Below are 27,990 nucleotides of genomic sequence, written 5' to 3' on the forward strand. Positions count from 1 at the left end.
TCCAGCCCGCACGGCGCTCACCGCGCGCAGCCCGCGAGGACCGCAGGCGCCGCGGTTCGGGGTCGCTCCGAGCGCCGAGGGCCGCGACGGCGACGGCGGCTCTCGGAGGCGGCGGCTCTCGCGAATGCGGCTCTCGTCGCACAGAGCCGCCGGCCAAGCCCCTTTAGAACCACCCACGCTCCCACCCACCCACGCCGCCACCCTGCACCCACCACCCTGCACCCACCCTCCTCCACACACGCGCGGAGCGAGAGCCAGGGGGCCCTCCCGTGTCTCGCCAAAGTGGCGCTCTGTCGGATAGCCACAGAGCGCGTTCATTCTGGCGTGGTGCGTGTGCGGGGCGAGGCTGTCCCGTGTGCGAGGTGCGTGTGTGGAGGAGGAGAGGAGGGAGGAGGAGGAGGAGTGGAGAGTTCGTGGGGGAGACTGTCGGTCGTTGGCTGGCCCTGGGCTCTGGCGGGTGTGGGGGATACAGTAGCTGCTGCTGCTGCCGCTGCGGCTGCCGGGGCCCTTCAAGCGCATCGCGGGCGGAGGCGCAACGCGAGGTACGCGGAGCGGCGAGCGGCGAGGACGGCGGCGCTCGACCGGCCACCCGCCCGGTGAGCGCGCGGGTGGCCGTGGCGGGTGCGAGCCGCTCGCCCCGGGCTCCCACGCACCACCACGGGCACCGCCACGGGCACCACCACGCGGCGTGATGGTCGGCGACGCCGCACTCGCAAATCCTGAGTTCGGTCGCCAGTCTCGGGTCGATTTCCCGGCGCGGCAGTCGAGAGCTGAGGGACGCGCGGCGCAGGTGAGAGCGGGTCCCGTCCGCGGCCACTGGGCCGCGGTGCGCGCCCCCGGGGCCTCTGGCCGTCTCAGCGCGCTCCACGGGCACCGCGCGTAGTGGAGAGAGCAGCAGCAGCAGGAGGAGAGCGCCGTGTTTCACCGCGATGGTTGGGGGGGAGGAGGACGGGGGGCGGCGGCGGCGATGATGATGATGGGGCGCCCGGGGAACGCACCAGCCATGGTGGGAGGGGGATACGCGGCGTGCGAGGAGGGCATGGCTGTGTCCTGTGCGTGTCTTGTGCGTGTACACGCGTGTGCCTCGCTCATGGCCTGTGCGCCATCGCTGAGCGAGGACACGCCGCCGCCTGCTGCCACGCCACGCGGAGGGGAGTCTAAAGGGGCTCCCCTGTGGGTGGATGAGTTCCGTGGGCGCACGGGGTAGAAGCTATCGGGGCCATGATGCGGTGGTGGACGCGGCGCGGCTCGCGCCGGCTTCGCCCGCGAGTCAATGGCGCGCGGCGTGGGGGTTTGAGTGTCCGTGTGGTGGTGTTGGTGTTGTTGGTGGTGGTGGTGGTGTTGGTGGTGTTGTTGGGTACAGGCGGACGGGGAGGAAGGAGCTTGCGGTCTCGCTGGCCCCATCACGGGCGCGCGCACCCCCATGAATGGACGGTCCCAGACCCTTTAATCCCCTTCGCACTTCAGTGCCCCCCCCCACCCGCCTTTCCCTCGGGGCACTGGACCCCTGAGTAAACTCTGGCTCCACAAGTGGGGGTTGCCACCTTTTCCTGCAAGAAAGCTCAACAGAGCAAGCCCGGTACCGCATCTCCGTATAAATCAGCTGCCACCCAAATCCCAAAACTCTCCTGGTCAAAACCGGACAGGTGGCAACCCGAGCGAGCTCCGTGCAGTGCCCACTGCGCCATCATTCCACGCGGGGCTTGTGCCACCTGCCCGGGGTGGTGACCCCAGTGCTGGTGCAGAAGAAAGGTAGCGAGCCCAGTTGTTCCGCACTTGGTCACGGGAATGCTGCATCCACCTCCACGCAGTACTCGACCCCCCCGCCTCCTGCCGCTGCTCGCAGTAGCCACCATCTCCCTGCGCCATGCCGGTGATGCCGCCTCTCCTGTTACACGGCGTGCGGTGGGTGAACTGGGGTTGTGTGCCTCGGGAGAGTTGGACCCGGCCACCTCGAGGGGTCGGGGACTTTTGGGCCTATAGGATTTGGGTTGCGGACCCAGGGAACTTGGGATCGGGTAAGAATGGGGCTGTCTGGTCGCCGCCTCTCCCCCCACTGTAAACCAACGCGGGACGGGCATCTCAGCCGCTCCGCTCGGCAGCCGCCGACACCGCGCGGCCCCCTCCTGCAGAGAGGCTCGGCGCGACCCCCCGGACCGTCCCGAGTCAGACCCGGACAGGTGGCAACCCCCGGGCCGGGGTCTCGGCGCCCGGGACCGGGTGGGGGGGGGGTCCTGGGACCCAGGGACCCCGAGTGGGCGCCCCCAGCTGCTCCCCGGTGCCAGGCGGCGGCGGCGGCGTCCGGGAGCATCCACAGCGGAGACGAACTCGGGCGGCGGGGGGGAGAGGAGGTGAGAGGGACCGAGTCGGGGGGGGGGGCAGGGGGCTGAGCGGCCGCGCGCGGGGGCGAGGAGGGAGATGGAGGCAGGAATAGATGAGCTTGAGCCGGGCCCGGCCGCGGAGTGGAGAGAGGAGGAGGATTTTGAGTCCGGAAGAGACGGGGGGAGAGAGACGGGGAGCGAGAGACGGAGTGGGGTGGGGGGGGGTCCCGTCGGCGCTGCTGGGCGCGGCCCCCGGAGGAGGCGGTCGGGCCCTGCGCCGCGCCAGTCCCTCGCAGCAGCGCGGGGGAGAGGAGGGGGAGGAAGCGAGCAGGAGGAGGAGGCCTCCATAGCGCCGGCGACGACTGCCGCGGCCTCTCGTAGGCAAATGGCCGGGGCTGTCGCAGCGGGCGGGCGGCGTCTCCCGCGGGGGCTGCCCCCCGTGGGGGGCAGCCCCCGCGGGGATGACGTCCCCGGCAGGTCGGACCCCGCAGCCGCCATCACATTAATCGTCGTTACAACCATCAGCATCGTCGCCATCTCCTGCCCCTCGTACTCCTTTGTGTCTTGGCGAGTCGCCTTCAGGGGAGGAGGAGGCGGCGGCGGCAGGCGACGCGCGCCGCTCCCTATGGAACGGCGCGCTCCGCGTGCGCGCAGCGCCTCGATGCGCTCCCTCTCCTCCTCCTCCATCGTCATCCCTCTCCCTCTCCTACTCCATCATCGTCATCATCCATCCCTCTCCTCCATCATCGTCACCCCTCTCCTGCTCCTACTCCATCATCGTCATCATCCATCCCTCTCCTCCATCATCGTCATCCCTCTCCTGCTCCTACTCCATCATCGTCATCATCCATCCCTCTCCTCCTCCATCATCGTCATCCCTCTCCTCCACATCCCGCGTCGTCCGTTAACAACTCGCCTTGTCCACCCTCTCTTCTTCCTTCCTCATTCACCATCCACTTCGTCTGCCCCCATCAATGTTCCTCTTCCTCCACCCGCCTATTTTCTCGCATCGCTCACCCGCTATCGTTGATCATCCACCTTCCTCTGCCTTCTCTTCCCTTCCTCACCGTACACCCTCCCACTCCACTGTCCTCCATCCGCCTTCATCCTCTGTTCTCAACTCTCTTCCTCTTCCATCAGTCTTGAGCCTCTTACACCCTCCCCCATTCTCTTCCACCATCCTTCCATCAGCCACCTCTTGCACCACCCCCCAATCCTCCTCCACCTACATTCATCTGCCATCCTCCTGTGCCACACGTGGCCATGATTGAGGGCGGCACGTGTGGTGGGGGATGCTGTGATTAGAGAGCTGGAGAGAGCTGGAGGGGCATTCCTATTCTGCGGTCTCAGCACCCAGCACTGTGGCACGGCCCTTGACCCTGGCCCGGATCCCCGTATCCGTAGGGGGGGGGTGCCTTTGTTATGGTGATGAGACTGGGTCGTTTTGCGTAACCGGTAACCGCATGAATATACTTTAAAATCGGTTCACCACAAGCATAGACACGTCTAGAGTAACAAACACTTTACCTTGTTATCTGGCATGTCGATGACTGGCAGTCCGTGTGTGGCGGAGTATAGGGTGAGGATGCTCCCACCGTTTCCAAGATACCGGGGACCGCGTGGAAGAGTTGGCCAAACACTACTCCAGGGCGTCCTCTCGCGGAGGTCCCTTCCGTCAGCAGCGGCGTAAACGAGACATTGCAGGGCTGCGCCTCTACATCTTAACTGAGAAACGAGGGCAAACGTACCGCGCTGCCACTTAGGCTGCCGTTCGGTTTGTACATCGGCGCATGCCAATCGGTGCTTTCGTCACTAAATCTCCACTGGAATCGTTTAGCTGACTCTGGAACCCGGTTAATTGAGTTTTAACCCAGAAGGGAGATTTGGACCTGGGCTGGTTCTGCTGGAATCCGCTTCTGCGTGGAATTATACTGCAGGCCGAGGTTCCCCTATGGATTGCCTGGCTCCTGCCACGGAAGTGTGCCAGTTTCACCACTCGGGGCTGCCAACACAGATAATACAATGCTATAATTTGTTGCTGTCATTATATTGGACCAAAGGCAGTGGTGGAAATTACACATTCCAATGAAGGGTTCAGTTTTTTCCAGAGGACAACCGCTTGGTGTAGTAATTTACTTTATACAGGAGAGCCACTCGTGTTCAGAGGTGCCTGCGTTGGCTTTTTATTTTAGTATGTTTTGAGCCAATTAAAGATGACGGTGTTTATTATGCAAGTTGGAGGAAACAGGATCACCCGGATAAAACCCACACAACAATCTGTCTCCGTATCGATCGAGACAGATGGCAGTCCACTTGCTGTGCTGCATTCTCCTGGCAAGTCAGGATATGGCACCTCCTGCAGTGCGGTGATCCACCAACTCTTGCTGCCTCAACAGCGCTGGATAATAGGCCACGTGCATAGCCACTACCGAATTGGCTAAATATTGGCATGCATGTATCAACCCTTGAGGGATGATGAGCCGCATAGAGCTGCAGCCGATACTGGTGCCTTTACCCAGGAATGGCACAAAGTGTCTCGTGACTCATTTCACGAGGGCCCTGCGTTAAAATGTTTGACGAGTCAATTTGTTGGCCGGTCAGTGGTAACGGTAACGTTGGATTGGCAATGCGACAGCTTCTCCCATCATATTGAACGCCGATCTTCCTATCCGTAGTGAAACCACGAATAACGGCTGGCTAAGGAGGCATCGGAGAAAGCTAGTTTTCTTTTCCGTGCCAATGACTTTATTAACTCAGAACGATCATCACTACTGGCTAATTTACAAGGCGTCAGTTTAGCCCAAGTTGGAATCCTGCTGCTGCTGCTGCTGCTGTCCACATCGGGGGTGAGCACCTAGTTCCTACCTTGCTGCTGCACCCGATAGAAGTCACAGTGGAGTGGCAGTCGGGGTGGATCAATGATCGAGCGTTCGTTGATTCTCTCCAGTTCGCTCGCTCACCAGCGGCCAGTCACCTCCTAATCACTCATCTACCGCTACTGCCATGGTTACCATTCCTGTGAACTCCACTCATTGATTCCTGCTCCACCTATGTTGAGGACTCTGTACCAGACGTGACTCTTTCGTCTCTTATCCACGCTGTTCAACCACCACACTGCAGGTCACAACAACACACAAAGACAAAGATCCCCTGAATAGCCTACACAGACTATTGGGGCAAGTGCTGTTAGGGAGCACCTATGAAGGCTGGCACGGCACACGAGGGGGTGGGTGGTCAGCACCAAACCCGGCTGCCTTTGTCTCCCCAAGTGGCAATGTTTACGCATGGCACAAGGTACTCATTTGAGGCTGAGTCGACCTAGGGGAGACCCAGGACTAGCTCAGATAATCGTCACAGGTGTTGTCCATGGACGGGGAATTGAACTCGAGTGGCCGGGTTCATAGTGTAGCACGCTAACCACTGCCACCGCTTCCTACAACAATAGAATCACCCACTCAGTCAAACACTCACCCACCCAGACACTCATTCACTCACGAAGTAACTCACTCAGTCATCCACTCACACATTCACTCACTCACTAAACTACTTACACAAGCATCCACTTATCCACTCACTAACCCACTCACTGACCCACTCACCCTCTCACCCACACACCACACTGCACCTCACTTCTCTTTCCGCCTCTATCCGCACACTGCCCCACTTTAGAATTCCCTCATCCCGTCATCTTGGCCTCGGTCGTTGACTCTCAACTCTAAATCTCCTCACAGTGCCTTAGTCTGGCTCTACGACCCTAGGGCATTACTACAGAACTCTAAGAACAGGAGGCATCTCTAATCCCCTTCAATGAAGCGCTCATTAAAACGTATTTGGCCAAACATCAGAGTGAAAAACCATCCCAAGGCAGAGTCTTGAGGATCCAGAGAGACTTTCCTGGATAAAGTATGACACTTTAATGGATTATTATGATGATCAAAATAAATAACGCCTTCTTCCACGATTTGTCTCTTCACAGAAAAATAACTAAAGTATTTTTTTACACATCCCATCAGCGGCACGTGCTGCTGGGACTCATCAGCAGTGTTGAGTTTACTGCACAGCGTTGATAGGTCGAGGTCAGGGGTCGGCAACCAAAATATAACAAGAAGAGCCATTTTTATAGATTTCGGTAAAAAAACCTCAATTTTCAAGAGCTGCAATGCAATGTGAATACGAGACGGCCCTCAATAAATAACGTCACGAAGCAGTCATTGAAGAGCTCAGGTTGCCGACCTCTGGTCTCGGCAGACTGAGAAACGTGCCCGGGTTGGGTCGACACTGTGGAGAAGGCAACCCAAAGGTGTACATCAACACAAAACTCCATTGACTTGTGGAATGCAAGACATTACATGAGGAACGTTTCTCCCGTTATTTAATAATAGGAATTATCAATGCCAGTTATATAACCAGAAGGACTTTGCCGAGTCTCAGGACCATTTTCCAGGAGTATCATGCATTGGGGTGTTTGGCCACTCCCGATGATGACTGTTTGGCTTCTTGTGGGAGGAACTTGGCACATGAGGTGGTGACACTCGCCGTCTTGCGTAGGGGTGGCTGCCGTTCACAAAACGGGGAGTTGATAACGTTCCATTCCTAGGCATGTTGGGGATGCATTGATCCATCGGTGAGTATCGCGTTATGCAACCTGCAATACATTCCCTGAATTACACACTTAAGAATCATAACAAGTCCGCAACTTATGAACGCCCAACTTACGAACATTTACACTTACGAACCAGCTGCCTTGAGATAGGAGGTCGCGAGTTCAAATCCCTGTTGATGTTTTGTTGCCTGTTGGGAGTTGACTCATCCCATCATCATCCCTCCTACCAGGGTCGATAAAATATATACTACTTTATGGGGAAGATCAACAGTGGTTGTACTATGGATAGACCGTCCTCCCGCCATAGCAATGCAGAGTTTCCACCATTGGCTGCGGGCTGCAAATGGGAGGTGAACACCAACAGGCTGTCACTTTGAGGAGAGCAGATGTAAAATCACTGGAGGCTCAATCACAAACGGATCGAAGGAGGTAGTCAACGTTGAGCGTGCGCGCGCACACGCACGCCGGGTATGCGTGCGTGTGTGCGTACGCACGCACACACGCACGCCGGGTTTGCACGTGGCGGGAGCACGTTTGGTATTCGTGCCGTTTTTCATCGTGAGAGGCTGTCATCATGAAGGTGCTGCTGTGTTTCACAGTCTGCAGTCGTTTCAGAGTCCGGGGCCATGTTGCTGTGTGTGTTTGATTCCAATTGGGTGATTCTGCAGTGTCATTTTTATCATTTGGCAAATTGGAACCCCGATGCTGGCACACAATGGCCTCCTGACTTCGAATGACGTCACGGGATCTTTAACTTCAGCTGTGAGCGGACAGCGCGTCGTATTTTAGGGTTGATACACTCGCCAGTAGTAACCAGGGCGGCCTGCCGGATTAGTACAGTGAGCCTCTCATGCGGCGAATTTGCTACAGATGGGCCGTGTTGCTGCTCAAAAAGAATCTACTCAGGGATTCTCACAACGAGCCCAGCTGCTGACCCATCACACGCCACAATGGTGCACATGAGTGTCTGGTTATTCCCAAACACGAAGCCTTAGTGGACATTTTATTAAAATATTCTACTGAAATTAACATCAGAAGGTATCCAATTCCATTAACAGCCTTGTGCCATCGTTGGGAACTTCACATTGCTATGGCAGTGGCAAGTCTATCCATTTGATGACTGCTTCTCGCAGAGTGCTACTCATTTTATTGTCCCCAAAGAGCTGACGATTGGGGTCTAGTTGACCCCCGGCAGGCTGGGATTTGAATTCACATCCGAACATTGGGCAAGCGTCTCCCTCTAACCGTGGCCCCACCACCCAGGTGCAGAGTTGCAGGGGCAGGTGGCCATTTGTCGTGCTTTCTGTCCCCCAATTCATGCCGAGCGCAATCGCTCCATAGCCGGGGGATGGAGCAGTCCCTGCCTCGTGGGGTATTGAACCACGTCCTTGCCCAAGTTTGCATTTAATGTTGAAAAATGGGCAGGGATGTATATACTTATACAGTTTGTACTTGTATACGTTATTTTTATTTATTACTTGACGAGTTTACCTTTTCTCTAAATTGCGCTCCTGTCGTGTTTTCATTTTGTTTGTTGTTGTAACTCGCAGACCTGCACCGACTGGACATCTATGGAAAGTAGACGTTTTGTAGCCTCACGAATGCAAAGGAACAGAGCGGTGTGGCGTGGAGTGGTGGCGCAGCGGTTAGCGCACAGCGATACGAACCTGGTGACCTAATTTCTATTCCCAGTTGTGAGCGATATCACCAACGTGGTGAAGTTTGGTCAAACAGCCGTCCGTGACCGGGATGGCATGGAGAGCCATCTAGGAGAGGATTTATTATTCTCAAATAACTTAAATACTAAAGAAGTTTGTAATGCACGCAGATTTCGTTCAGTCTCAGAAAGAGAGTAAGAGAGACGAAGACAAAGAGAATGATTCAGAGGCGTGGGAAACCGCAGACAAGTGGGAAGGCAGCCAGAACCGGTGCCACTAATCGCCCAAGCTCTGCGTTCCTATATGAGGCTGTTTGGCCAACTCCATTATTGAGTTGGTTGTGCACGTGAGAGGACACCAGAGTGGCTGGAGAAAACCCACGCGCCACGAGGGGGTGACACTAAAACCCCGTACAGATGGAAGTTAACCTACTTGAACCAATGGTTAAAGCAAGCCTGAACTCTGCTGATTAGGCACCGAATGTTGAAACCACTCCAAAATTTGCTTATGTTAAACCAGTGGTTCAAGCAAGCCTGAACTCTTGCTTAAATTGAATTTGCTTAAATTGAACCAATGGTTCAAGCAAGCCTAAACTCTGCTGATGAGATGCTGAATGTTGAAACTGGTGCAGAATTTAATTTTAATGGAACCCATTTTTGGGAGCGAGACTGGCCCTGCTGACGTGCCCCGACGCGACGCATGCATTTGTCCAGCGACTCGCTCATCTGTGACGTAGCCGAGGGACTTAGAAGGCATTCGCTGCGGGCAGAGAGCAAGGGCACAGTGACTTGACCCATAGTTGCGAGCAGCATTCAATAAGAACAACGATGATGATGATAACAAGCTTGATTTATCCCGTGCTTTTCATGTGAAACATCCTAAAGCGCTTAACAAGCAACGTTAAATAAAAAAAACACATTAAGCCAAGTAGTGGCGATGATGTAAAGACAGCTCTGTCAGCTGCGCGGCGGTGGTGGCGGCGGCTACACTGCTGCACGCGGCTGGCTGTGATCTGGTGCTGTGGAGGCAGCAGTGATGGTTGGTGGATGGTACAAACGTTGGGAAACTCCCTGGCTCTGCCAGGAGAAGGTGGTAAAGCAGAGATTTGGGCTCCATGTGTTCTGTCTCTATGGGATAGAGTGTTTCCCACATGTAAACACTCATTAATTGGCCAAAACACCTCAATATATAAAGGACTGCAGAACTTGAACAATTGTTTGCTCCGGTTCCTCACCTCCTGGCTGCTGTTGCCTCCTTTCAACCAACCCACTTACCCACCCACCCAACTACCAACTTACCCACCCACCCAACTACCAACTTACTCACCCACCTACTTAACTACCCACCCACCCAACTACCCACCCACCCAGAGCACAGGAGAGAGTAGAGGGGGCATACGGGTAGAGAAGGGTTTGTGAGTTGGGGGGGGGGGCTAGAGGTTGTCACATGTGAGAGGGGGCACCCGGGGGCAAGAAGAGGTGGAGATGTTGGGGCTGGGCAATTGACCTGCAGCCACGAAGCCTTCTCCCCTCCCACGCCTGCCCCTTCACGTAAACGGCACGGCCATCCTTCGCACATCCCGTCAGCCGCGCGGCCCAGTGGGAGTTGATGATCCCGATGCCACCCAGAGACTCACCGCGCTCGGGGCGACGGTTTCCCGTGACGCAGGCGATGGAAGCGGACGACGGGGAGGGCGCCGCGGAAGCCACGCGGCCGGGCGGAGACGCGGGCCGGTGGCAAGCGACGGCCGGCGACGGACCGGCTGACAAAACCGAGGAAAGCTCCCGGGGAGAGGAGCGCGAAGCCACCGCAACCGAGGCGCCGGAGGCAAGCGCGAAGAGCCCTGGTCACCTCGAGGCGCGGACGCGGACGGAGGGGACGAGGGAGGCTGCAGCCAAGCGGAAGGCCACGGTGGACAAGGGCATCCAGACGGATGGGCGGCAGCGGCACTGCTGCGGTGCAGGTGTGCAGAGTATCATGCGTGACTGGGTGCCGCTGTGTGTCACTGTGTGTGTGTCACTGTGTCTTTGTGTCACTCTGTGTCGCTGTGTCACTGTGTGTCACTGTGTGTCACTGTGTGTCGCTGTGTCACTGTGTGTCACTGTGTGTCACTGTGTCGCTGTGTGTGTTACTGTGTGTCGCTGTGTGTCACTGTGTGTCACTGTGTGTGTCACTGTGTGTCACTGTGTTTGTGTCACTGTGTGTCGCTGTATGCGGGGGGCGGTAGTGTAGCGGTGAGTCGGGCGACCTGGATTCCATTCCCGCTCATGACCAACTCCAGTGACAATTGTCTTAACTGGTCCTGGGCCTTCCCTAGGTTGACTTAACCTCAAATGAGTGCCTGGTGCAGTGTGTCAACATCGCCGCTGGGGAGACAAAGGCGGCCGAGCATGTTGCTGACCACCCACCCCTTTGTGTGCCGTGGCAGCCTTCATAGGTGCTCGCTAACAGCACTTGCCCCAACAGTCTGTTAAGGCTACACGGGAGGTCTTTGTCCTTGTGTGTCACTGTGTGTATGTATTGTGTGTCACTGTGTATGCATCACTGTGTGACGCTGCTTTTGTCTTTGTGACTCAACAAAGATCTTCTGTCAGCATTCAACAGCTTGGTGGAGAAGTGCTCTGCACGAGCACCTATGAAGGCCGCACCAGCATGTGAGGGGGTGGTGGGGTCAGCACCACACCCGGCCTCTTTGTCTCCCCAGTGCTGGTGTGGTGTACCTGGTGTGGTGTTTACACACCACAACAGGTACTTATTCAAGGTTGAGTCGACCTAGGAGAGACCCAGAATTGGTTCAGATTTATCAACGATGTTGACCGCGAGTGGGAATTGGACTCGGGTCTCTAGCTTCATACCAAAGTGCACTAAGCACAACACTACCACTATCACTAACCACTACACTACCAATTCTAGATTTGAAGCTTTCGTGACTGCAAGGATTTATATTCTTAGGTTTTTTCGGTAAAGTCACGTAGGTAAAAAATTAAAATTAATAAAAGTAAAATTAAAATAAAAATCACGACATTTCGGAGGCAACACAAGCTTCCGTCTTCAGGTGGAACCGTCACAGCGCGATTGCTGTATCAAGTAAGAGAAATTCCAAGAAAACAGTCCTTGTATATATACTGGTTGAGGGTGGGAGGAGCCAAGGCAGGCGCCTGGATATTATTATTGTCAGGTTCGGTGCGGCTGAAGCACGCTGTTAGGAATGAGCCTTTGTTGTGTAGACTCGTTGAACTGGGAGGTTCCAAGAGTTGTTAAGGTGCGGCTGATGTAAAGGTGCGGCTGCTGTGAATGGGACTGAGCCTTTGTTATGTAGATGAAACAGCACTTTGCTACGTTGCTGGGATTAATTCTAGATTTGCCAAATATGTGTGGTAAAACTTAAAGCAGGAAAACCAGTGTGTGAAAAAAGAAGAAACTATACTGTAACTGAAGAATAGTGCCTGTCAAATAAGATGGTCCAAATATGTGTAGTTAAATCTTTTTTGCATGGTTAATAACATCTTTCCAATGATTACTAAGTTTGCACCCATCATCACGGTTGAAATTATGTCTGTGTTTGTATATTTGGATGGCTTTGTGTGCAAACCTTTGATGGTAGCCAGGAGGTTTGCAGAGCACCTTGGTCTCGGAAAAGACAATTTCATGAGAGCCCATAGCATTGTGGCAATGATCGGCAACGGCGGAAGAATCAGTTTTGCCGTGTTTCAGATCTGACTTGTGCTCGCGGACACGATCAGAGATATGACGTTTCGTTTCTACAATGTAGCAATCACCACTACACTACACTATCACTAACCACTACACTACCACTATCACTAACCACTACGCTACACTATCACTAACCACTACACTACCACTCTTATCACTAACCACTACACTACCACTACACTACACTTTCACTAACCACTACACTACCACTATCACTAACCACTACACTACCACTCCCCTAGTTGCACAGTGACACACACATGGGCAGAACAAGAACCGCCATTCACTATGAAATGGATGATGTCACCACCTCACCTGTGCCAGCCTAGGTGCACGTTGAGGCCACGTAAGGTTTAAAAGGCTTGCCAGCAGGAAGTCACGAGACAGACCCGGTTGCGGTGGGTTGTTTGAGATAACTGGCAGATGTACCACCTGGGCTCCCCACTGGGCCACATTGTTGCCTCTTAGCTGTCTTGCGCTCCTCTCATTTTCCTGCGCTCCATTGTTGCTGGAGGGCGACTGCCTTCAACTGCCCAGTAGCGTCCTTCATGAGCCTCATCCATAGAGGCTGATCTTGACACCGCTGGTACCGGTCTTCGGAAATTGCACCAGCTTCACATTCTCCTGAACCGCATTCTCTCCATCTCTTCTCGAGCCCATGCTGCACCCGTTTAGACCCCTCTAACCAGCCAGACAGAAGTTGCTTGGGCTTGCCGTGGCTGAGAATGTGGGCTACATGACTCAGTCTCACCTAATCACTGATGGAACTTGGAGGAGCTCACTGATGGGAATATGTCCAGATCTTTGAAGGATCTGTGAGCTCCTCACACAATCCAGCCTGGTTAAACCCTGGATGGATCATAGCCAGGCCAGCCTGAATGTGTTTAACTGGCACAAATGTTCCATGAGAGGGGTCCACGTTTTGCAAGCATAGAGAAGGGAGGGCATAATTGTGGCTGAGAAGACCCTAAGCTTTGTGTGGAGTAACAGACCAGATTGCTTCCACACAGTGTTAAACAGGTGATGACTGATTCTAAGTTAGACCTCTGCTGGCAAACCGGTGCTGGTCATAAGCACACTACATATGTACAGAAACTTCTCCACTCTCTCCACAACTGGTCCATTACTCATCGGGAATTGAGGGGATGGAGTGTTTGATGACATAAAATACCCAGCCAGGTGCTTAGTTTTGGTGGGGATGATGGTATGGCCCCACCTCTTTGTGGCACGCTCCAAGTTCAGCAGTAGAAACCCCAACTCCTCAGTGAGCAGACATTTCCATATCATAGCTGACCAATAGGGAGCCATCCCTCGGCCTCAGTGACAAAGATAATGATTCCACATATAGCCTTTAACAGACTGTTAGGGCAAGTGCTGTTAGCGAGCACATATGAAGGCCAACACCATTCCCGGCCACGTCACTGTGTGTGAGGAGTGGTGGCGCACTACAAATACGGTGACCCGAGTTTGATTCACGGTTGTGGTTAACGGCTAGCATCAGTGGCTAGGAGTGGTATCTAAACCTGGTACTGTGTCCCGCCGGAGTTCCTGGTGCGAGATGCAAACACGATCACTGGGGACACAAAGGTGGTACCAGGGGGCGTGGCTGAAATCTGCATTCGATCCCAGGATTTCAGCGCTCTGACCTCCTGAGCCACCTGCCCTGCTGGCCAGATGCATTCATCGCTCTGACGCCGTCCGCAAGGAACAACCGGGCTCCTTCACACGCCCGCCTGCCGAGTGCACACGGACGCCACGGCGAGCCGCGCACCGCCGGTGGAACCAAAGGTTGGCCGTGCGGCGCGGGAATGCTCGGAATGCCAGGAATGCGATCTCGAGCGGGCGCACGCCGCAAATCCGCGGTCCTGCTGCCGCGTCGTCGGTGCGAACCGCGGCGGCGTCCCCGGGGCGCCGGGGCGCGAACGCGGGGACGGCGCCCCGGCGATTCCATGAGCGGCGTCGCTGGGATTTGGCGACGATTCCGATTCCACAAAGTCCACCGGGCCTCTTCGCGCCTCGAGGCAGCTTATTAAAAAATCCCCGCATGGGCGGTCGCACGCGTCTTTGGAGAGCCGGTCCCCTCCGCGCGCGTGCCTACTGCGTCGTCGTGATGCCGCCCCAATTACCACCACCGGGAGCCCTGGTCAGTGGGAGCGCAGGTGCGGGGTGAGACGCTGCAGCAATGTTAACGAGCCGCGCTCATTGCCGAGGAGCCACGTGATCGCATCGTCCGTCATGTAGCCCACATGCTCGGCCACCGCATGCCCAGCCACCGGATGCCCAAGCAGCTTCTGTTTGAAAGGATAAATTGGGCTAAATGGTCATGATACGTTGAAGAAGAGATGAAGAGATGGACTGATGCAGTACAGGAGGATGTATTTGCCGAAGACTGTACCAGTGGTCCATACTCTATGGTTCTTTCGGTAAAGTCACGTAGGCATAAAATATTTTCTACCTACGAGACTTTACCGAAAGAACCAAAGAGTATGGATCCCTGCAGTACGAAAACGTCAAGTCTAGATTTGATCTAGATTGTACCAGTGGTGTCAAGATCGGCCTCTATGGAGGAGGCTCTTGAAGGACGCTACTGGTCAGTTGGAGGCAGTTGCCCTCCAACAACAACGGAGGGCAGAGGAGCGACGCTCAAAACAACGAACCGGGCGGCTAATACGCAGCAAGTTGGCCCAGTAGGAGGAAAAGCTGGTAAATCTCTCGGGCATCTCAGTCAGTCAACCCATGGCACCTGGGTCTGTCCCGTGACCTGGCAGCGAGTGTTCAACACTTCACGTGACCTTAAAGTGCACATAACCTGGCACAAGCGTCGTGGTGATGTCACCGCCACTTAGTGGTGATTGCCGGTTGTCGTTGTGTACGTGTGTGGGTGCGTGTGGGTGCGTGTGGGTGCGTGTGGGTGCGTGTGAGTGCGTGTGTACGTGCGTGTGTACGTGCGTGTGTACGTGCGTGTGTACGTGCGTGTGTACGTGCGTGTTTCCACAGCCGTGGAGGCCCCGGACCCCGCGCTGCTGCAGCCGCAGCAGAACACAGCCAAGTCTGGCATCCAGCAAATCATCGAGTGCTTCCGCACAGGTGTGGTGGGGGGGCGGGGGGGGGGTAGTGGTGCCACGAGATACAGCGGGGGTACCACCCACCATGAGAACCTCACCCCACTCACTCACCAATACACCCACTCAGCCACATGCTCAATCACCCACCCATGCACTCACCCACCCACGCACTCACTCACCCACGCACTCATTCACCCATCCACTCACTCACCCACACGCTCAATCTTTTAGATAGGCCGAGGCTCACGGAAAAAGTTGTCCAGGTTGGGTCTCTGGTGGAAGATGTGGCGGCTCCACACGGCCTCTCTTTTTCGAATAAGTCAGAAATGTAACGCTACCGCTTTTACCGCTTCTGCCGCTGTTCCCACTGCCGCCGGCACTGCAGGCACGACGCAGCTGAAGCACCTGCTGCTAAGGGAGGTGGACACCATCTTTGAGTGCCGCGCCTGCCGCAGCCTCTTCCGCGGCCTCCCAAACCTCGTCCTGCACAAGGAGGCCTACTGCTGCAGCTGGGAGCGCCTGCCCGGTTGGTCTCACCTCATTGGTGGCCTGTTTATTACCATCATCATCATTATTATCATTAGTAATAAATAGACACGCTAGCAGGCTGCAAATCCTTGGACCCACCCTCCATCCCTATGGTGGTGTATCACGTTGGTGTGGGCGGGATCCGTGGCCAGGGTGGAAGGGGGGGTTGGGGGCGCGACGTTAGCGTTACGCACAAACCGGGATCAACACCGCGGATGAGGGTAACGTCATTGCCCGGCGCGGGGTTCGGAAACGTCCGAGAACGGCGCCTACACGGCCAGCGAGATCCCGTATGGCGCCCGGATTGCGGAGGTCATGGGGTCACGAGGTCGTGGGGTCGCGAGGTCGGCCGGCATCCCGTGGGCAGATGCGCCCAGAACCCTCGCGGAAGCGGATGGCGTGGGGACCCAGGGACCGCGGGCGACTTGGTTCACTCCGCGCGTCGCTATGCGGAGAGTCGGCACGGCGAGACATCGTATCCGCCTGACGGTAAAAGGGCCGCTCGCCGACCGGCACCGATTGCCCGACTGCCGCGGCGATCTCTTGACCCTCGCGCTTGACCTCGCAGAGCCGTCGACCTCCGGTAAGGCGGACCGGCAGAGCCAGGCCGTCAAGGAGCTCCTGGAGGCCATCTACCCACGTGCCGACCGGCAGGAGTACGTCATCGAGCTGGAGCCCATCTCCTCCAACTCCAACGCGGTCTTCCAGAGCGCGCTGCCGCTCGGCGAGGCGCCGCCGGGCCCCGCCGCCCGGGAGCCGGAGTTTGGCGAGGCGGCGCCGCCGGCCGACGGCGATGCCGGCGACGCCGGGCCCTCGTCGCCGGAGACCGACGCGGCGTCGGGCGGCCCGCCGCGGCCACCTCCGCCGCCCCCCCCGGACGTCGCGTCGTCCGTCAACCGCACGTGCCGCATCTGCGGGAAGGTGTTCGCGTCGCGCAAGAGCACGCGCCGCCACATCAAGGTCATCCACCGCAAGTCGCCCGAAGAGGTCGGCGGGTTCATCGGCGGCGCGCGGCGCACGGCGGGGGGCGGGGGAGGCGAGGCCGGCGTGGTGGCGGAGTCGCCGGCTTCGCCGGCGCCGGCACCGGCCTCGCCTTCGCCCCCGGCCTCGGAGGCGCCGGGGCCCCCGGCCTTCGCGGGGAAGTCGTGCCCCCTGTGCTGCAAATCGTTCGCCACCAAGGCCAACGCGCGCCGCCACTTTGACGAGGTCCACCTGGGCGTGCGCCGTGACCCTGGCGCCATCGCCGCCACGGCCTCCGCCGTCCCGGGCTCCGTGTCGGCGCTTGGCTCCGCGGAGGAGGAGGAGGACGACGACGACTCCGACTCCGACGGCAGCGACGTCGACCTCTCTCTCTCCGGACGCCGATCCGGCGAGCCAGAGGCCTCTGGCGATGCCAGGCCGCCGGCGTTCCCCGCGGGGTGGGGCGACCGCCCGGGCGCCACCGCGGACGCTGGGCCGGGCCGGGGCACGACCTGCGCGAGAGCGGCCGCCGAGCGGTCGGGCATGGCGCCGGCGCTGGGCGTGTCGGACGCGACGGTCGGCTCTCTGGAGCCCGTCGTCAACCTATCCTGCGTCGTCTCCTCCCGGCGCCCATGCTCGGCCAAGCGAGCGAGGGAGTCCGCGGACGACGCTGGGCCGGACCGGGACCTCCCGCCTCCGCCGCCGGCCGACGGCGCCGGCACCGTCGGGTTCCCCGAAGCGGCGTGCGACGTCGCGGCGGCAGAAACGCCGCAGCCCGAGCCGAGCGTCAAGCGGGTCTCCCGGCGCAAGTCTAGCACGCCCATGAGCCGCAGCGCCATGGAACTGCTGACGCTGCTGCAGATGGCGCCGCGTAGCCCCGCGTCCTCCTGCGACCCGGCCGACCCGTCGCTCCGCGAGCCCGGGGAGGTCGTGCGCGGTGGCGCGGAAGAGGAGCGGCGGCAGCGGCCGCCGTTCCGCACGTCCACGGTGGAGACGCGTGCCAAGCGTCGCTCGGTCGGCGCCGACGGCTACGGCTACGGCTACGGCTACGACGGCGTCGGGCGCTCGGGCCCGGCTGCCGACTGGGACATGGAGACCAAGATGTGCCTGCGCTGCCACCGGCAGTACACGACGGCCCAGACGCTCAAGCGCCACATGCTGCTCATCCACCGGCGTGACATCGGCCGCGTGGAGGGCGACAGCGACTCGTCGTCCGGCGGCGACGGTGCCGGCAGCCGGCGCCGGCAGCGGCGGCGATGCCGCCGGCGGAGAGACCGCACGCGCAGGAGTCGGCAGCGGGCGCCGCACCGCACCCACGTCGAAGCAGAGAAGGAGTCGGCACCAGCGGGAGCCCCGCGCGTCGCTGGCCCCGCCTCGTCCTCCTCCGCGTCGTCCGCCGACGATTCCGACGGCGGCGGCGGCGGCGAGCGGTGCGACGCGTGCGCTCAGAAGTTCGCCACCAAGGCCGGGCTCAAGCGGCACGCGTGCAGCGCTCACGGGCGTCACGACGACGGGCTGGGCCGCAGCCAGCAGCTGCTGGCGCTGGCGGCGAGGACGGCGCGCGCCGCGCAGGGTCGGCGGCTCCGGCTGTCGCTGGGCTTCGACATGAAGCGGCTGTATTGCAAGCTGTGCAAGCGCTGCTTCACCAACCGCGCCAACATGCTGCGCCACATCGAGCTGCACTCGGACCGCGACGAGGGCGGCGGCATCTACGTCAAGTTCTACCGCTGCCCGCTGTGCCCCTACGAGACGCGACGCAAGCGCGACGTGGTGCGCCACATCACCATGGTGCACAAGAAGCGCTCGCGCGACCTCGCCAAGATCGTGGGCGGCCTCGAGAGCCGCGCCGTCAAGAAGCCGATAGACGCGTTCTTGAGCCGCGGCCGAGCCAAGGGTCCGGACGAGCGGGCGGGCGACCCGGCGGCCGACCCCGCCGGCGCCGCCGCGATCGGGGCACCGTCGTCACCGCCGCCGGCACCGGCGCCCGCAAAGTTGCCGCCGTGCCGGGCCAAGTCTCCGACGATGGCGAACGGGAGGGCGGAGGCGGCCGACGCGGCCTCTGCGGCCTCTGCGGCGAGGTCGGCGCCGGCGCGGTACGAGTGCCCCGTGTGCCGCAAGGCGTTCGCCAAGAAGACGTGCCTCGCCCTGCACCGCCGGGCCCACCGGCACGCCGCCAGAGCCGTCGGCGCCGGGCTCGCGGCGGAGGAGAAAGCCGCGACCAAGTCTCTGGTCCGACACACGCGCTCCAAGGCCTTGCAGCCAGGTGCGTGCGTGCGTGTCGGTCTACTCGGCCTCACATGATTACCTGCTGTGCTGTGCAAACATCCGCAACGGGGATACGAAGGTGGCCGACAATGACGCTACCCACCCACTTGCCCCCAACGGTCTGTTCAGGCTATAGGGGGGGATCTTTGTATTTATCAAAGCATTTCATCGCCTTCTTCTTGTGTTCACATGTGAATAATAGCAAGCAAACACATTTGTCATCGTCCTCATTGGCCGTGATCAATCCACTGCTGGAGCCGCCATGCAAGTCGCTCATCGGCGTGTGAATCGCTCCGAGTCGACGCGCCGTGGTGGCGTGAAGGAGGGCGGGGGGGGGTAGAGCCGGCCAAGGGCAGCAGGGGCAGTCGAGGACAGCAGGGGGTGTGGGGGAGGGCAGAGAAGGCGGGCCAGGGGAGACCTGGCCGGAGTAGGCATGGCAACGGGGGTCTGCGTCCCGAAAGGCCAATAGGCATCAAGATACGATGGGGTGGGGGGGATAACAGGTGAGACCATCGGGGAGTGGGTCCCGGTGACCTAAGGGGGAGGGAGGTTCTAGTGGAGTGGTGTGAAGTCGCGTTTTGGCTGCTGTGACGGCGAGAGAGGGAGTGCCAGGGCATGGGGGGGGGAGCGAGGGAGGGAGTGTCAGGGCATGGGGGGGGGAGCGAGGGAGGGAGTGTCAGGGTGAAGGAGGTGAGAGTGAGGGAGGGAGTGTCAGGGCATGGGGGGAGTGCGAGGGAGGAAGTGACAGGGTGAAGGAGGTGAGAGGGAGCGCGAGCAGTGCGGGAGATTCGATGTCTCCGGGTGAGCGGGTGGATGTGGAGAGGACGAGTGGTGGAATATTCAAGGCGCTGGGCACCCGGTTGGACGGTGCTTCGGGTTCCGAGTAGCATGCAGGTGTGGAGCGGGATCCACGGCGATAGCCAGGAGACACCTCGTGCCGTCTCATGAACCCTGCGTCGAGAGAGAGAAGACTCGAAGTCACAGCCGGCCGTCGTGGTGGCCTTTACAGAAACGGATCGGTATTTGTGTTGTTAACATTACGGCCACGAACCCTCGGGATCGATATCCCGTTGCTCATTCGGGGAGCAAGACCCCGTATCAGACTCTCCTCATGCTCGTGCTGCTGCCTCCTTATAACGGACGTGCGTGTGTGTGCGTGCGTGTGTGTGCGTGTGCGTGTGTGCGCGTGCGCGTGCGTGCGTGCGTGTGCGTGCATGTGCGTGCGTGTGCGTGCGTGTGTGTGCGTGCGTGGGTCACAATGTGCCTTGCCCAGGTCACTCAAGATGAGACGGCCACGAGAAGTTCTGGAGAAGTCCTCTTCACCCAACGCGGCAGAAACCACCACCACCTCTGTAAACCAAATTCTCTCGGTGGCAGAGCAAGCGGCTCGCAATCGGGAGGTTGCGAGGTCACATTCTGGTTGCGAGGTCACATCCTGGTTGGTGGGGTTTACTCAAACCACCATCATCCCTCCCTCCAGCGTCAATAAATTAAACACCACTTTTGCATGGGGAAATCAACAGTGGTTGTCCTATGGAGAGAATCATCCCCACCAAAGGAATGTGGAATTTCCACCACTGGCTCCGCAGGGCTGTAAACGGGAGATGAGCCACCAAAGCCTCAATGCTCGTTTTGGCTGAAATTAACTTTTTGGAGACAACAGCAAACATCCAACCGCGCGTAGCGGCCACCGTCTCTGCTTTCGTCGTTATTTATGATGCGTCCCCACTTACCCTGTAAACTTTTGGGTGTCAGTATTCAAAGAGATTTCGTCCCTAACTATGTGGACCTGCTAGGAGTTAATTGAAACTGGATTACACGCTGAACCTCAAACTTTAATTTAGCAGTTTATTTTTTATTACAACTGTATCGCTCGGAATCTGGGTCGGGTTTTCCGGGTCAGGCTGTGGACGGGCACTTATGTTTCTCTGGCCGTCACCACAAACTCCCACGGTGTCTTCCGGGAGTGGAATCGGCACTGTCCTTGAGAGATTTCTCAATGCGCAGAGGCTGAGCCTAGAATCCACGTGTGTGTCACACATCGGTGCTCTGTGTACGGCACGCGTGGAGTTCCGGCTTAGCTGCTCTGTGAACAAAGTGTGCACGTTGCGTTCATCATAAAACACGGTCGAGGCGAGGTAGTAGCTCGCGTCGATTTGATGTTGTTACGCACGCCGGTTTTTACTGTGGGTGGTTCTCGTGTTGAGGTTCGTGCGAGTACTTAGGCCCGGTGCTCTCTTCAACTTGATTTCACTTGTCACAGTGATCATTAGAATTTGGAATTAGGACTTTGAATCTGGACTTAGCAATTCATTTTTGTAATAATATATTCACAAAAAGGCCCACTTATATTTTAACAATTCTAGCATCAGTCCTTGTGAGTTTTTTTTATTTGTTTGGTCATAAAATGACATTTAAAAAGTTATATTCTGTACGTTTAGGAACCAGATCCTTACTGTGAAGCCACTGTACTGGAGGCACACACAGCCACGTGGCCGTGGGAGCTGGGACTGGAGCACCGGATTCCTCGCAACAACAACGCCACAAGTGCTTCACATCGTACTCACTCAGTCTCATCCTTAACAACACCCACTGTCACCCTAACGTCACTACAACACCGCCACTTGTGCCAGGCTAGGTGCACCTTGAGGAGACGTGAAGTGTGGAAAGCCTCGCTGCTGCCAGGAGGTCACGGGAAAGACCCAAGGGCAGTGGATTGACTTTGTGAGATAACTGGCAGATTGCACCACCTATGCTCCCCACTGTTGTTAGCGTGGTTCCTCCACTGTCCGCTGTTGTCGGAGGGTGACTGCCTCCAACTGCCCAGTAGCGTTACAGTGCACCTAGCCTGGCACTGCCGAGTAGCATCCTTCACGAGGCTCCCCCCACAAGCCTCTCTCCCTCACACAGATGCTCACACTGTAAATAAAAAGCCGCTCCCTCACGTCTCACATCCCAACTCCGCGTTCGAGAGCGGCCCCCAAGATTCAGCCCTTCTCTACCGCTGCGGGCAGGGGGTCACATTCGTTTGCAAGTTTTCCGAATGGGTTCTTCGTCTCCTGACCGTGTGATGCCAACAGCAGTGCAATCAGATAAACTTGGGGTGAAATGACGATGGATGAGAAAAAGACGCGGTTACTCTCACCTCTTCCAACTCGTGTGGTAAGCGTGGGAGATTGAGCCAAATACCCCATAGGCAAGGGCTCTATCGAGCTTCCTCTGGTGGAGACCCGCCAGCAGAGGACGGGAGTGAGCAGTTGCAGGGCTTGCCCCTTTGTCTTTTACTATCGAGCGGAGACGACGTCTCCCCATGTCGGCTCTCCGTCGAGTAGCGCTCGGAGCGTGCCGAGTTGCCCACGGTCCCCAGACCCCCCACGCCATCCGCCACCGCGAGGATTCTCTGGCGCGTCCGCCCACGGGACGGCGGCAGGCCTCGCGATTCCATGACCTTGCGACCTCCCAATCCGGGAGCCGTGCGTGACCTCTCCCACCGCATGTGCGGAGCGTAGGCGCCGTTCTCGGATGTTTCCAAACCCCACGCCGGGAGCTCGGACTCGCTGCCGTCCCGCGTCGACGTGCTCGTCCACGCAAACCGGGAGGGGGGGGGGGCCGGGCACCTCCTCCCTGTCTGCTGGGCGCCGTCATGAATCCCCGAGTACCGACCCTGCAAAACTTTTGGACCTTGCCGTGAACAGTTACCAAACGTTTCCCCATATTTCCCTTTTCTAAGGCTCGGCAAACCCAGAGCAGCCTTACATCTCACATCTCATCTCATATCTCATCTCAATGCCTTCGAAGGACACCCCCAGTGCCAGCTGTCCCTGTGTGGCACAAGATGACTTAGAACCTGGCCTGAAAGTGTGCTTTAGTCTGCGGTGTCATTTTTCGAATTTGGCAAAACTGGACCGTGACGCCGGCACACCACGGCCTGCTCTTGCAAGTGGCGTCAAAGGATCTTTGATGTCCAATGTGACGCGGACGGCACAGACGACGCGGAATATGCACTCGAGAATCGATCGAGGGCCAATCAAGAAGGCACGGCTCTCTGCGAGCGCTCATTTGGTCATGTTACTTTTACAGAATTCGTGTGGGGCTGAGGCAGCATGTGCCGGCAGAGCGAGGGATTTAATATTTCCTGAGCACAGGCCCACAACGTAGGCAGCAACAAACACATGGAACTGTCGTCAAAGTTGTAATGGGAAAGAGTTGCGGTGTTTCTTGAGCGAGGGTGAGAGCTTGGGGTAGCGAGCGATCGGACTGAGCTCGGAAGGGGCCTGGACTGTGTTTAGTTCAGGCTCACGGCTCATCCACGTCGACCCCTCCTCTCTCATTCACATCGAGTTTGTCTTCGCACGGAGCCACAGTGAGCACTATTCCGACGAAGCATGGCACACTGATCGTTGGTAGCCGTAACTTATTTTTGTGTTTGCGGTGGTTGTCGGTATCGTGTTTTCATGCCGCACGGCGCCTGGCGCGCTCAAAATCGACGCCCCTTGTACGAGCGGGCAGCGCTGGTGTTGGGGCGCTTTACTCGTGATTGGGGAGGTAAGTCGCGGGTTTATAATCTTGGTCGGGGCTCAACTTTTTCCACCATCCCTCCACAGTTAATAACACAAAGTACCACTTTGTGTAATAGTCAACAGGAGTTGTCCTATGGAGACAGCGTTCCTTGCCATGGGAATGTGGAATTTACGTAATTGGCTCCGGAGTAAGGGGCCACGCTTAGACTTGTTTTAAGATAGTGACGACACACAGCAGGAGGGCTCCCCCCACATTGCCTGGCATGCTTGTCACGTGACCAACACATTTCACGCTCAAATTTCACACCTCAAAAGTGCCGAACCCGTGACACTTCATGTTTAAGCGACCAACTAAAAAATATATGAAAATGTGGCCATCCCAACAGGTGGCAGTGGATAAGGAGACAACAGCATACGGGCTTCGTTTTCATTTGGACTCATCAATACCCGACAGGCATCCATTGTCACTGCTGCTCTGGGGGATCCCACATATGGAGAGAGCTGTCACCTTTTCTCTTTACTCAAAGCTTTTGTGCTGCAGTAATTCATATTCTTGGGTCACGTAGATAGAAACTATCTATGCGACCCAAGAATATGATTTCCTATCTACGTGACTTCACCGACAGACCCAAGAATATGTAACCTTTACTCTTCGGGGGGCCCATTGGCACTGCCGAAAGACAACGATAACTCAAGTGTACCCCTCTGTAAATAGTGATAAACTCATCCCAAGAGTCGCTACACTGTGAGGACACGGAGTCACCGCTTCATTTCCACGCATCTCGGCTCGTTCGTTACGTGCGACGTCGACGGCACGGCTCGGTATCTGCAGTGGAAAAGTAACCCTGCCTCTCCTGAGCCGCGCCGGGTTGACTCGGCAACGGCCCGGCGCCGCTCGGTTGTTCTGTGGAAAAAGAAAGAGGCATTCGAGTTTGTGATTGTGCGTAAGAAGACGGCGAGCCGCCTTGCTGAATGGTCGTTATCTTGATAGGCGCAGTAGTCGCGAGTTTGTCATTTCCATTTATTCGAGGTGCAGGGCCAAAAGTGGCCGGTGTTAGAGTCGAGCGGCGTTGTTCAGCACTGGAACTCGGTTAGCGCGGTCGGCGTTAGATATTTACGATGCAACGAACCGCGACGCTTGTCCGTGCTACGACATCTCATGTTTAGAGTTAATGTGCACTAATACATTTAAATGCTTGTAAGTTTATTTTTCCGCATGGCCAAGTAAGCACGCGTGTTTGATGCGAGGTTGCACGAGGTTCTGCTCCCGGTGGAGTTTGTGGACACCGCGAGTTTAAAACTAGTAAAGTTGAGTCCCTATATCGGTGGTATTTGCATTGGTGATGTGATGTTTCGTTTTGCCTGCCACGCCAGTTTAATTAGGACAGGAACACAAGGCTGCTTGTTTGTAGGAAAGTTTATGAAGCGTTTGTTATTGTGTAACCGGTAACCGCATGCCAAACCAGTAGCACGTTGAGGCATAACCGTTTGCAAGTTAACTTTTTAATTGGGAGACGAATGGAGCTGCCAGTGGTGTCATGCTGAGCAGCATGCTGGACTTGTAACAGAGAGGTCGCCGGCTCGCGTCCATCTCGCAGCACCGCAGTTGAAGCGAAGCGGGCCTGTGTCCACCCGGCAGCAGTGCAAATAGGTTCACCAGCACGGTTCGTCGATCGGCAGGTTGCGCGTGGTGGGCCAAAGTGTGGGAAGGCTCATCTCTGCCAACACGCCTCGTCAATTGGGCGTAGTAGAACAAATACCCTCGATACTAATGTCAACTTGTAACGTAAGTATTCGCTTGCTCTCGAATAGAGAGGACATCTCCAGCGGCCCCAGGAACTACAGACGAGCAGGGGAGACAGTCACGTGGTGAGCCGGTCCCAACAATTGCCCGAGGTCTGCGGTCCTATATATATGAAGGTGTTATCGGCTAATTCATGAGTTCTTACGTGGGAGAAAAAGTGCCCAGAGAAGTGCAACGTGTGCGAGAGAGCAACATACAGAAGGGACAGAGCCGATGTGTGAGTACTCACTTCCCTGCTGCTGCTACTGCTGCTGCCTTCGCCTGGCGAGGTCGGGTTCATGGCTCCTCAATGCCCATGGGAAGGGCGTTCTGCAACCTTCGTGTGGTCAACCCTCGCTGCCTCCGGCTGATGACCTACACGATGCAACCTTCACACTGCCATGTGTGTCTGCGTGTAGCTGTTATCGAGATCGCTTACACAGGGGTCGACTTATTTATGAAGAACGAGTTTGAGCTATTTTCCCGTGCCAGCGAACATCGCCCCAGCCAACATGTGACGTGACGCTGCGACGGCCAGGCAGCACCACAAGGTGATGGACAACAACGCTCTGCCGCTCCAACAACACCTACAAGTGAACACGCAGGCTTGCGCGACCAGTAGTATATTCACTATAAAGGTGGTGGGGGTAGATCGCCTAAATCACGGTCAATGTGTCGTTAACCCACCACCACCCGACGCAAACCTTACTAATTGGCTGTCGGGTGGTGGTTGGAGTAACGACACATTTACGGGATTAAACCCAAACACTTGTATTATGAACACCGACAAGAATCACGCCACTGGGTAGAATCCAGGAAACCTTTCTGGACGCGCGCCTCTTGAGCTCGCAGCCGAAACTAAAGGCATTGATTGGCACTCACGGGACGAGATTGTGGGCATCTATGGACGTGGTAAACAATAAACCCCAACAGAGGATGTTACTGTGGGAGTACCGGGCTCCCACGACCACTGTGAAACGATAAACACTTTTTACTTTACCAGGTGAGACCCACTGAGCTATGTAGCGCTTCTTTAGAAGCGACCTGGCCACAAGCGATAGCTCAACAAAGTGGCTCATCATGCGGAAATGTAAAGCAGCCAAACACTCCAAACGCGTAATGTTGATTCTAGATGTGGAGGGGGGAAAAGGACCCGGAGCAAAATCCAAGTGACCACAGCAACGAACGCGCCGCCCGTGCGGCACCGCTGCGGTCCACGCCGCGTCTCCTCCTGGTGTTGTCTCCTGGTGCCGCGGGCTCCTCCTGGTGCCGCGGGCTCCTCCTGGTGCCGCAGGCTCCTCCTGGTGCCGCGGGCTCCTCCTGGTGCCGCGGGCTCCTCCTGGTGCCGCGGGCTCCTCCTGGTGCCGCGGGCTCCTCCTGGTGCCGCGGGCTCCTCCTGGTGCCGCGGGCTCCTCCTGGTGCCGCGGGCTCCTCCTGGTGCCGCGGGCTCCTCCTGGTGCCGCGGGCTCCTCCTGGTGCCGCGGGCTCCTGGTGTAACACAAACTCGGCGTTCACCCAGCACGTCCGGCCATACGAGAGGAGACACGGGCCGGTAGAGAAGCCGTTCGTCTCCAAAGGGGAAAAGGCGACAGCGACAATCGCCTTGCTTCTTCTTAACAGTACTCCTGTACTCGGGACTAAAATTAATCGGCTGTATAAAATGCATCATCCAATTGTACCGCGAGAGCATCACGGTCACCACCAGAGGGCGCACGCAGCGCAGAATGTGCAAAAAATGTCCTCCAAGTACTGGGCCTTATTTTATTAATTCTGGCTACTACCTGATGCTGCTGCTGGTTGTAACTATGAGTGAAGCGTCGTACCCATTGGTCTCCAACACGCCGGCGGTGCTGTAGTAATACATTGGTAGGCTTGCTCGTCACGTGACGACTTTACTAATTGGCTGTGTGAAGTGAAGGGTGGATGACGCAGTTTGGGGGGAAAACAACCATTTGCTGAATGCCAATTACGTGGAAATCCACTCTAAACATATCCCTCTGTTATTAAGTATCTCCAGTACACAATCATTGGTACCAGCCGTGCTAAAATCGGCTTTATATGGAGGCTCGTGATGGACGCAGTTTGAGGCAGCCGCCTGCCAACAACAGCGGGGGACAGACAGGTGAGCGACGCGCCGGCAGGATGAGATGCACCGAGTTGGCACAGACTTTAACAGGGGCGCAGGGGAGATCTCTTCCTCTAAGAGTATCATGTTGATCAGAATATGAATCATAATATGTATGTATACTGGAGGAATCCGATGAGCTATATGGCTATTTTTAGTTGTCCAGTATTTCCACAGATGTCCAATATAATTCAATTGGTTAAGACATGACAAAAGTGCAATAAAGACAACACAGTATCGACATGGGATGGTTTTATAACAAGATTGTACCTTGTTTACATCCACACCATTTCTTCACGAATGCCACGTCACCTTTGAGAACAGTTTGGGGTTTATTTCACCACTCGCGGCCGTCCGTCCAGTGACGTTGTGCATCTTGCAGCGCAGGCCCTGTCACGAGGCGCCACAGGAAACCTCCGTGCTGTATTTGACGTCTGATAGCGTGACC

The 27,990-nt window shown here is 57.0% G+C and overlaps 1 protein-coding gene across 2 annotated transcripts; it reads left to right on the plus strand.

The window, feature by feature from the left end:
• Nucleotides 1-35: 35 nt before the first annotated feature.
• On the plus strand, nucleotides 36-27,788 carry LOC144732742 (zinc finger protein 800-like). 2 transcript variants are annotated; one of them, XM_078614312.1, is made up of 6 exons: nucleotides 36-542; nucleotides 10,251-10,545; nucleotides 15,294-15,383; nucleotides 15,747-15,887; nucleotides 16,458-19,112; nucleotides 20,388-27,788. In XM_078614312.1, exons 2-6 carry the CDS (start codon nucleotides 10,254-10,256, stop codon nucleotides 20,399-20,401), a joined length of 3,192 nt encoding a protein of 1,063 aa, XP_078470438.1. In that variant the 5' UTR covers nucleotides 36-542; nucleotides 10,251-10,253; the 3' UTR covers nucleotides 20,402-27,788. The 2 variants fall into 2 exon arrangements, with proteins under 2 accessions (XP_078470438.1, XP_078470437.1); XM_078614311.1 differs by lacking the exon at nucleotides 36-542 and having other exon boundaries at nucleotides 10,044-10,545.
• Nucleotides 27,789-27,990: the final 202 nt, after the last annotated feature.

This window comes from Lampetra planeri, chromosome 44, assembly GCF_965212315.1.
Source record: "Lampetra planeri chromosome 44, kcLamPlan1.2.h2, whole genome shotgun sequence".
NCBI classification, from domain to species: Eukaryota; Metazoa; Chordata; class Hyperoartia; order Petromyzontiformes; family Petromyzontidae; genus Lampetra; species Lampetra planeri.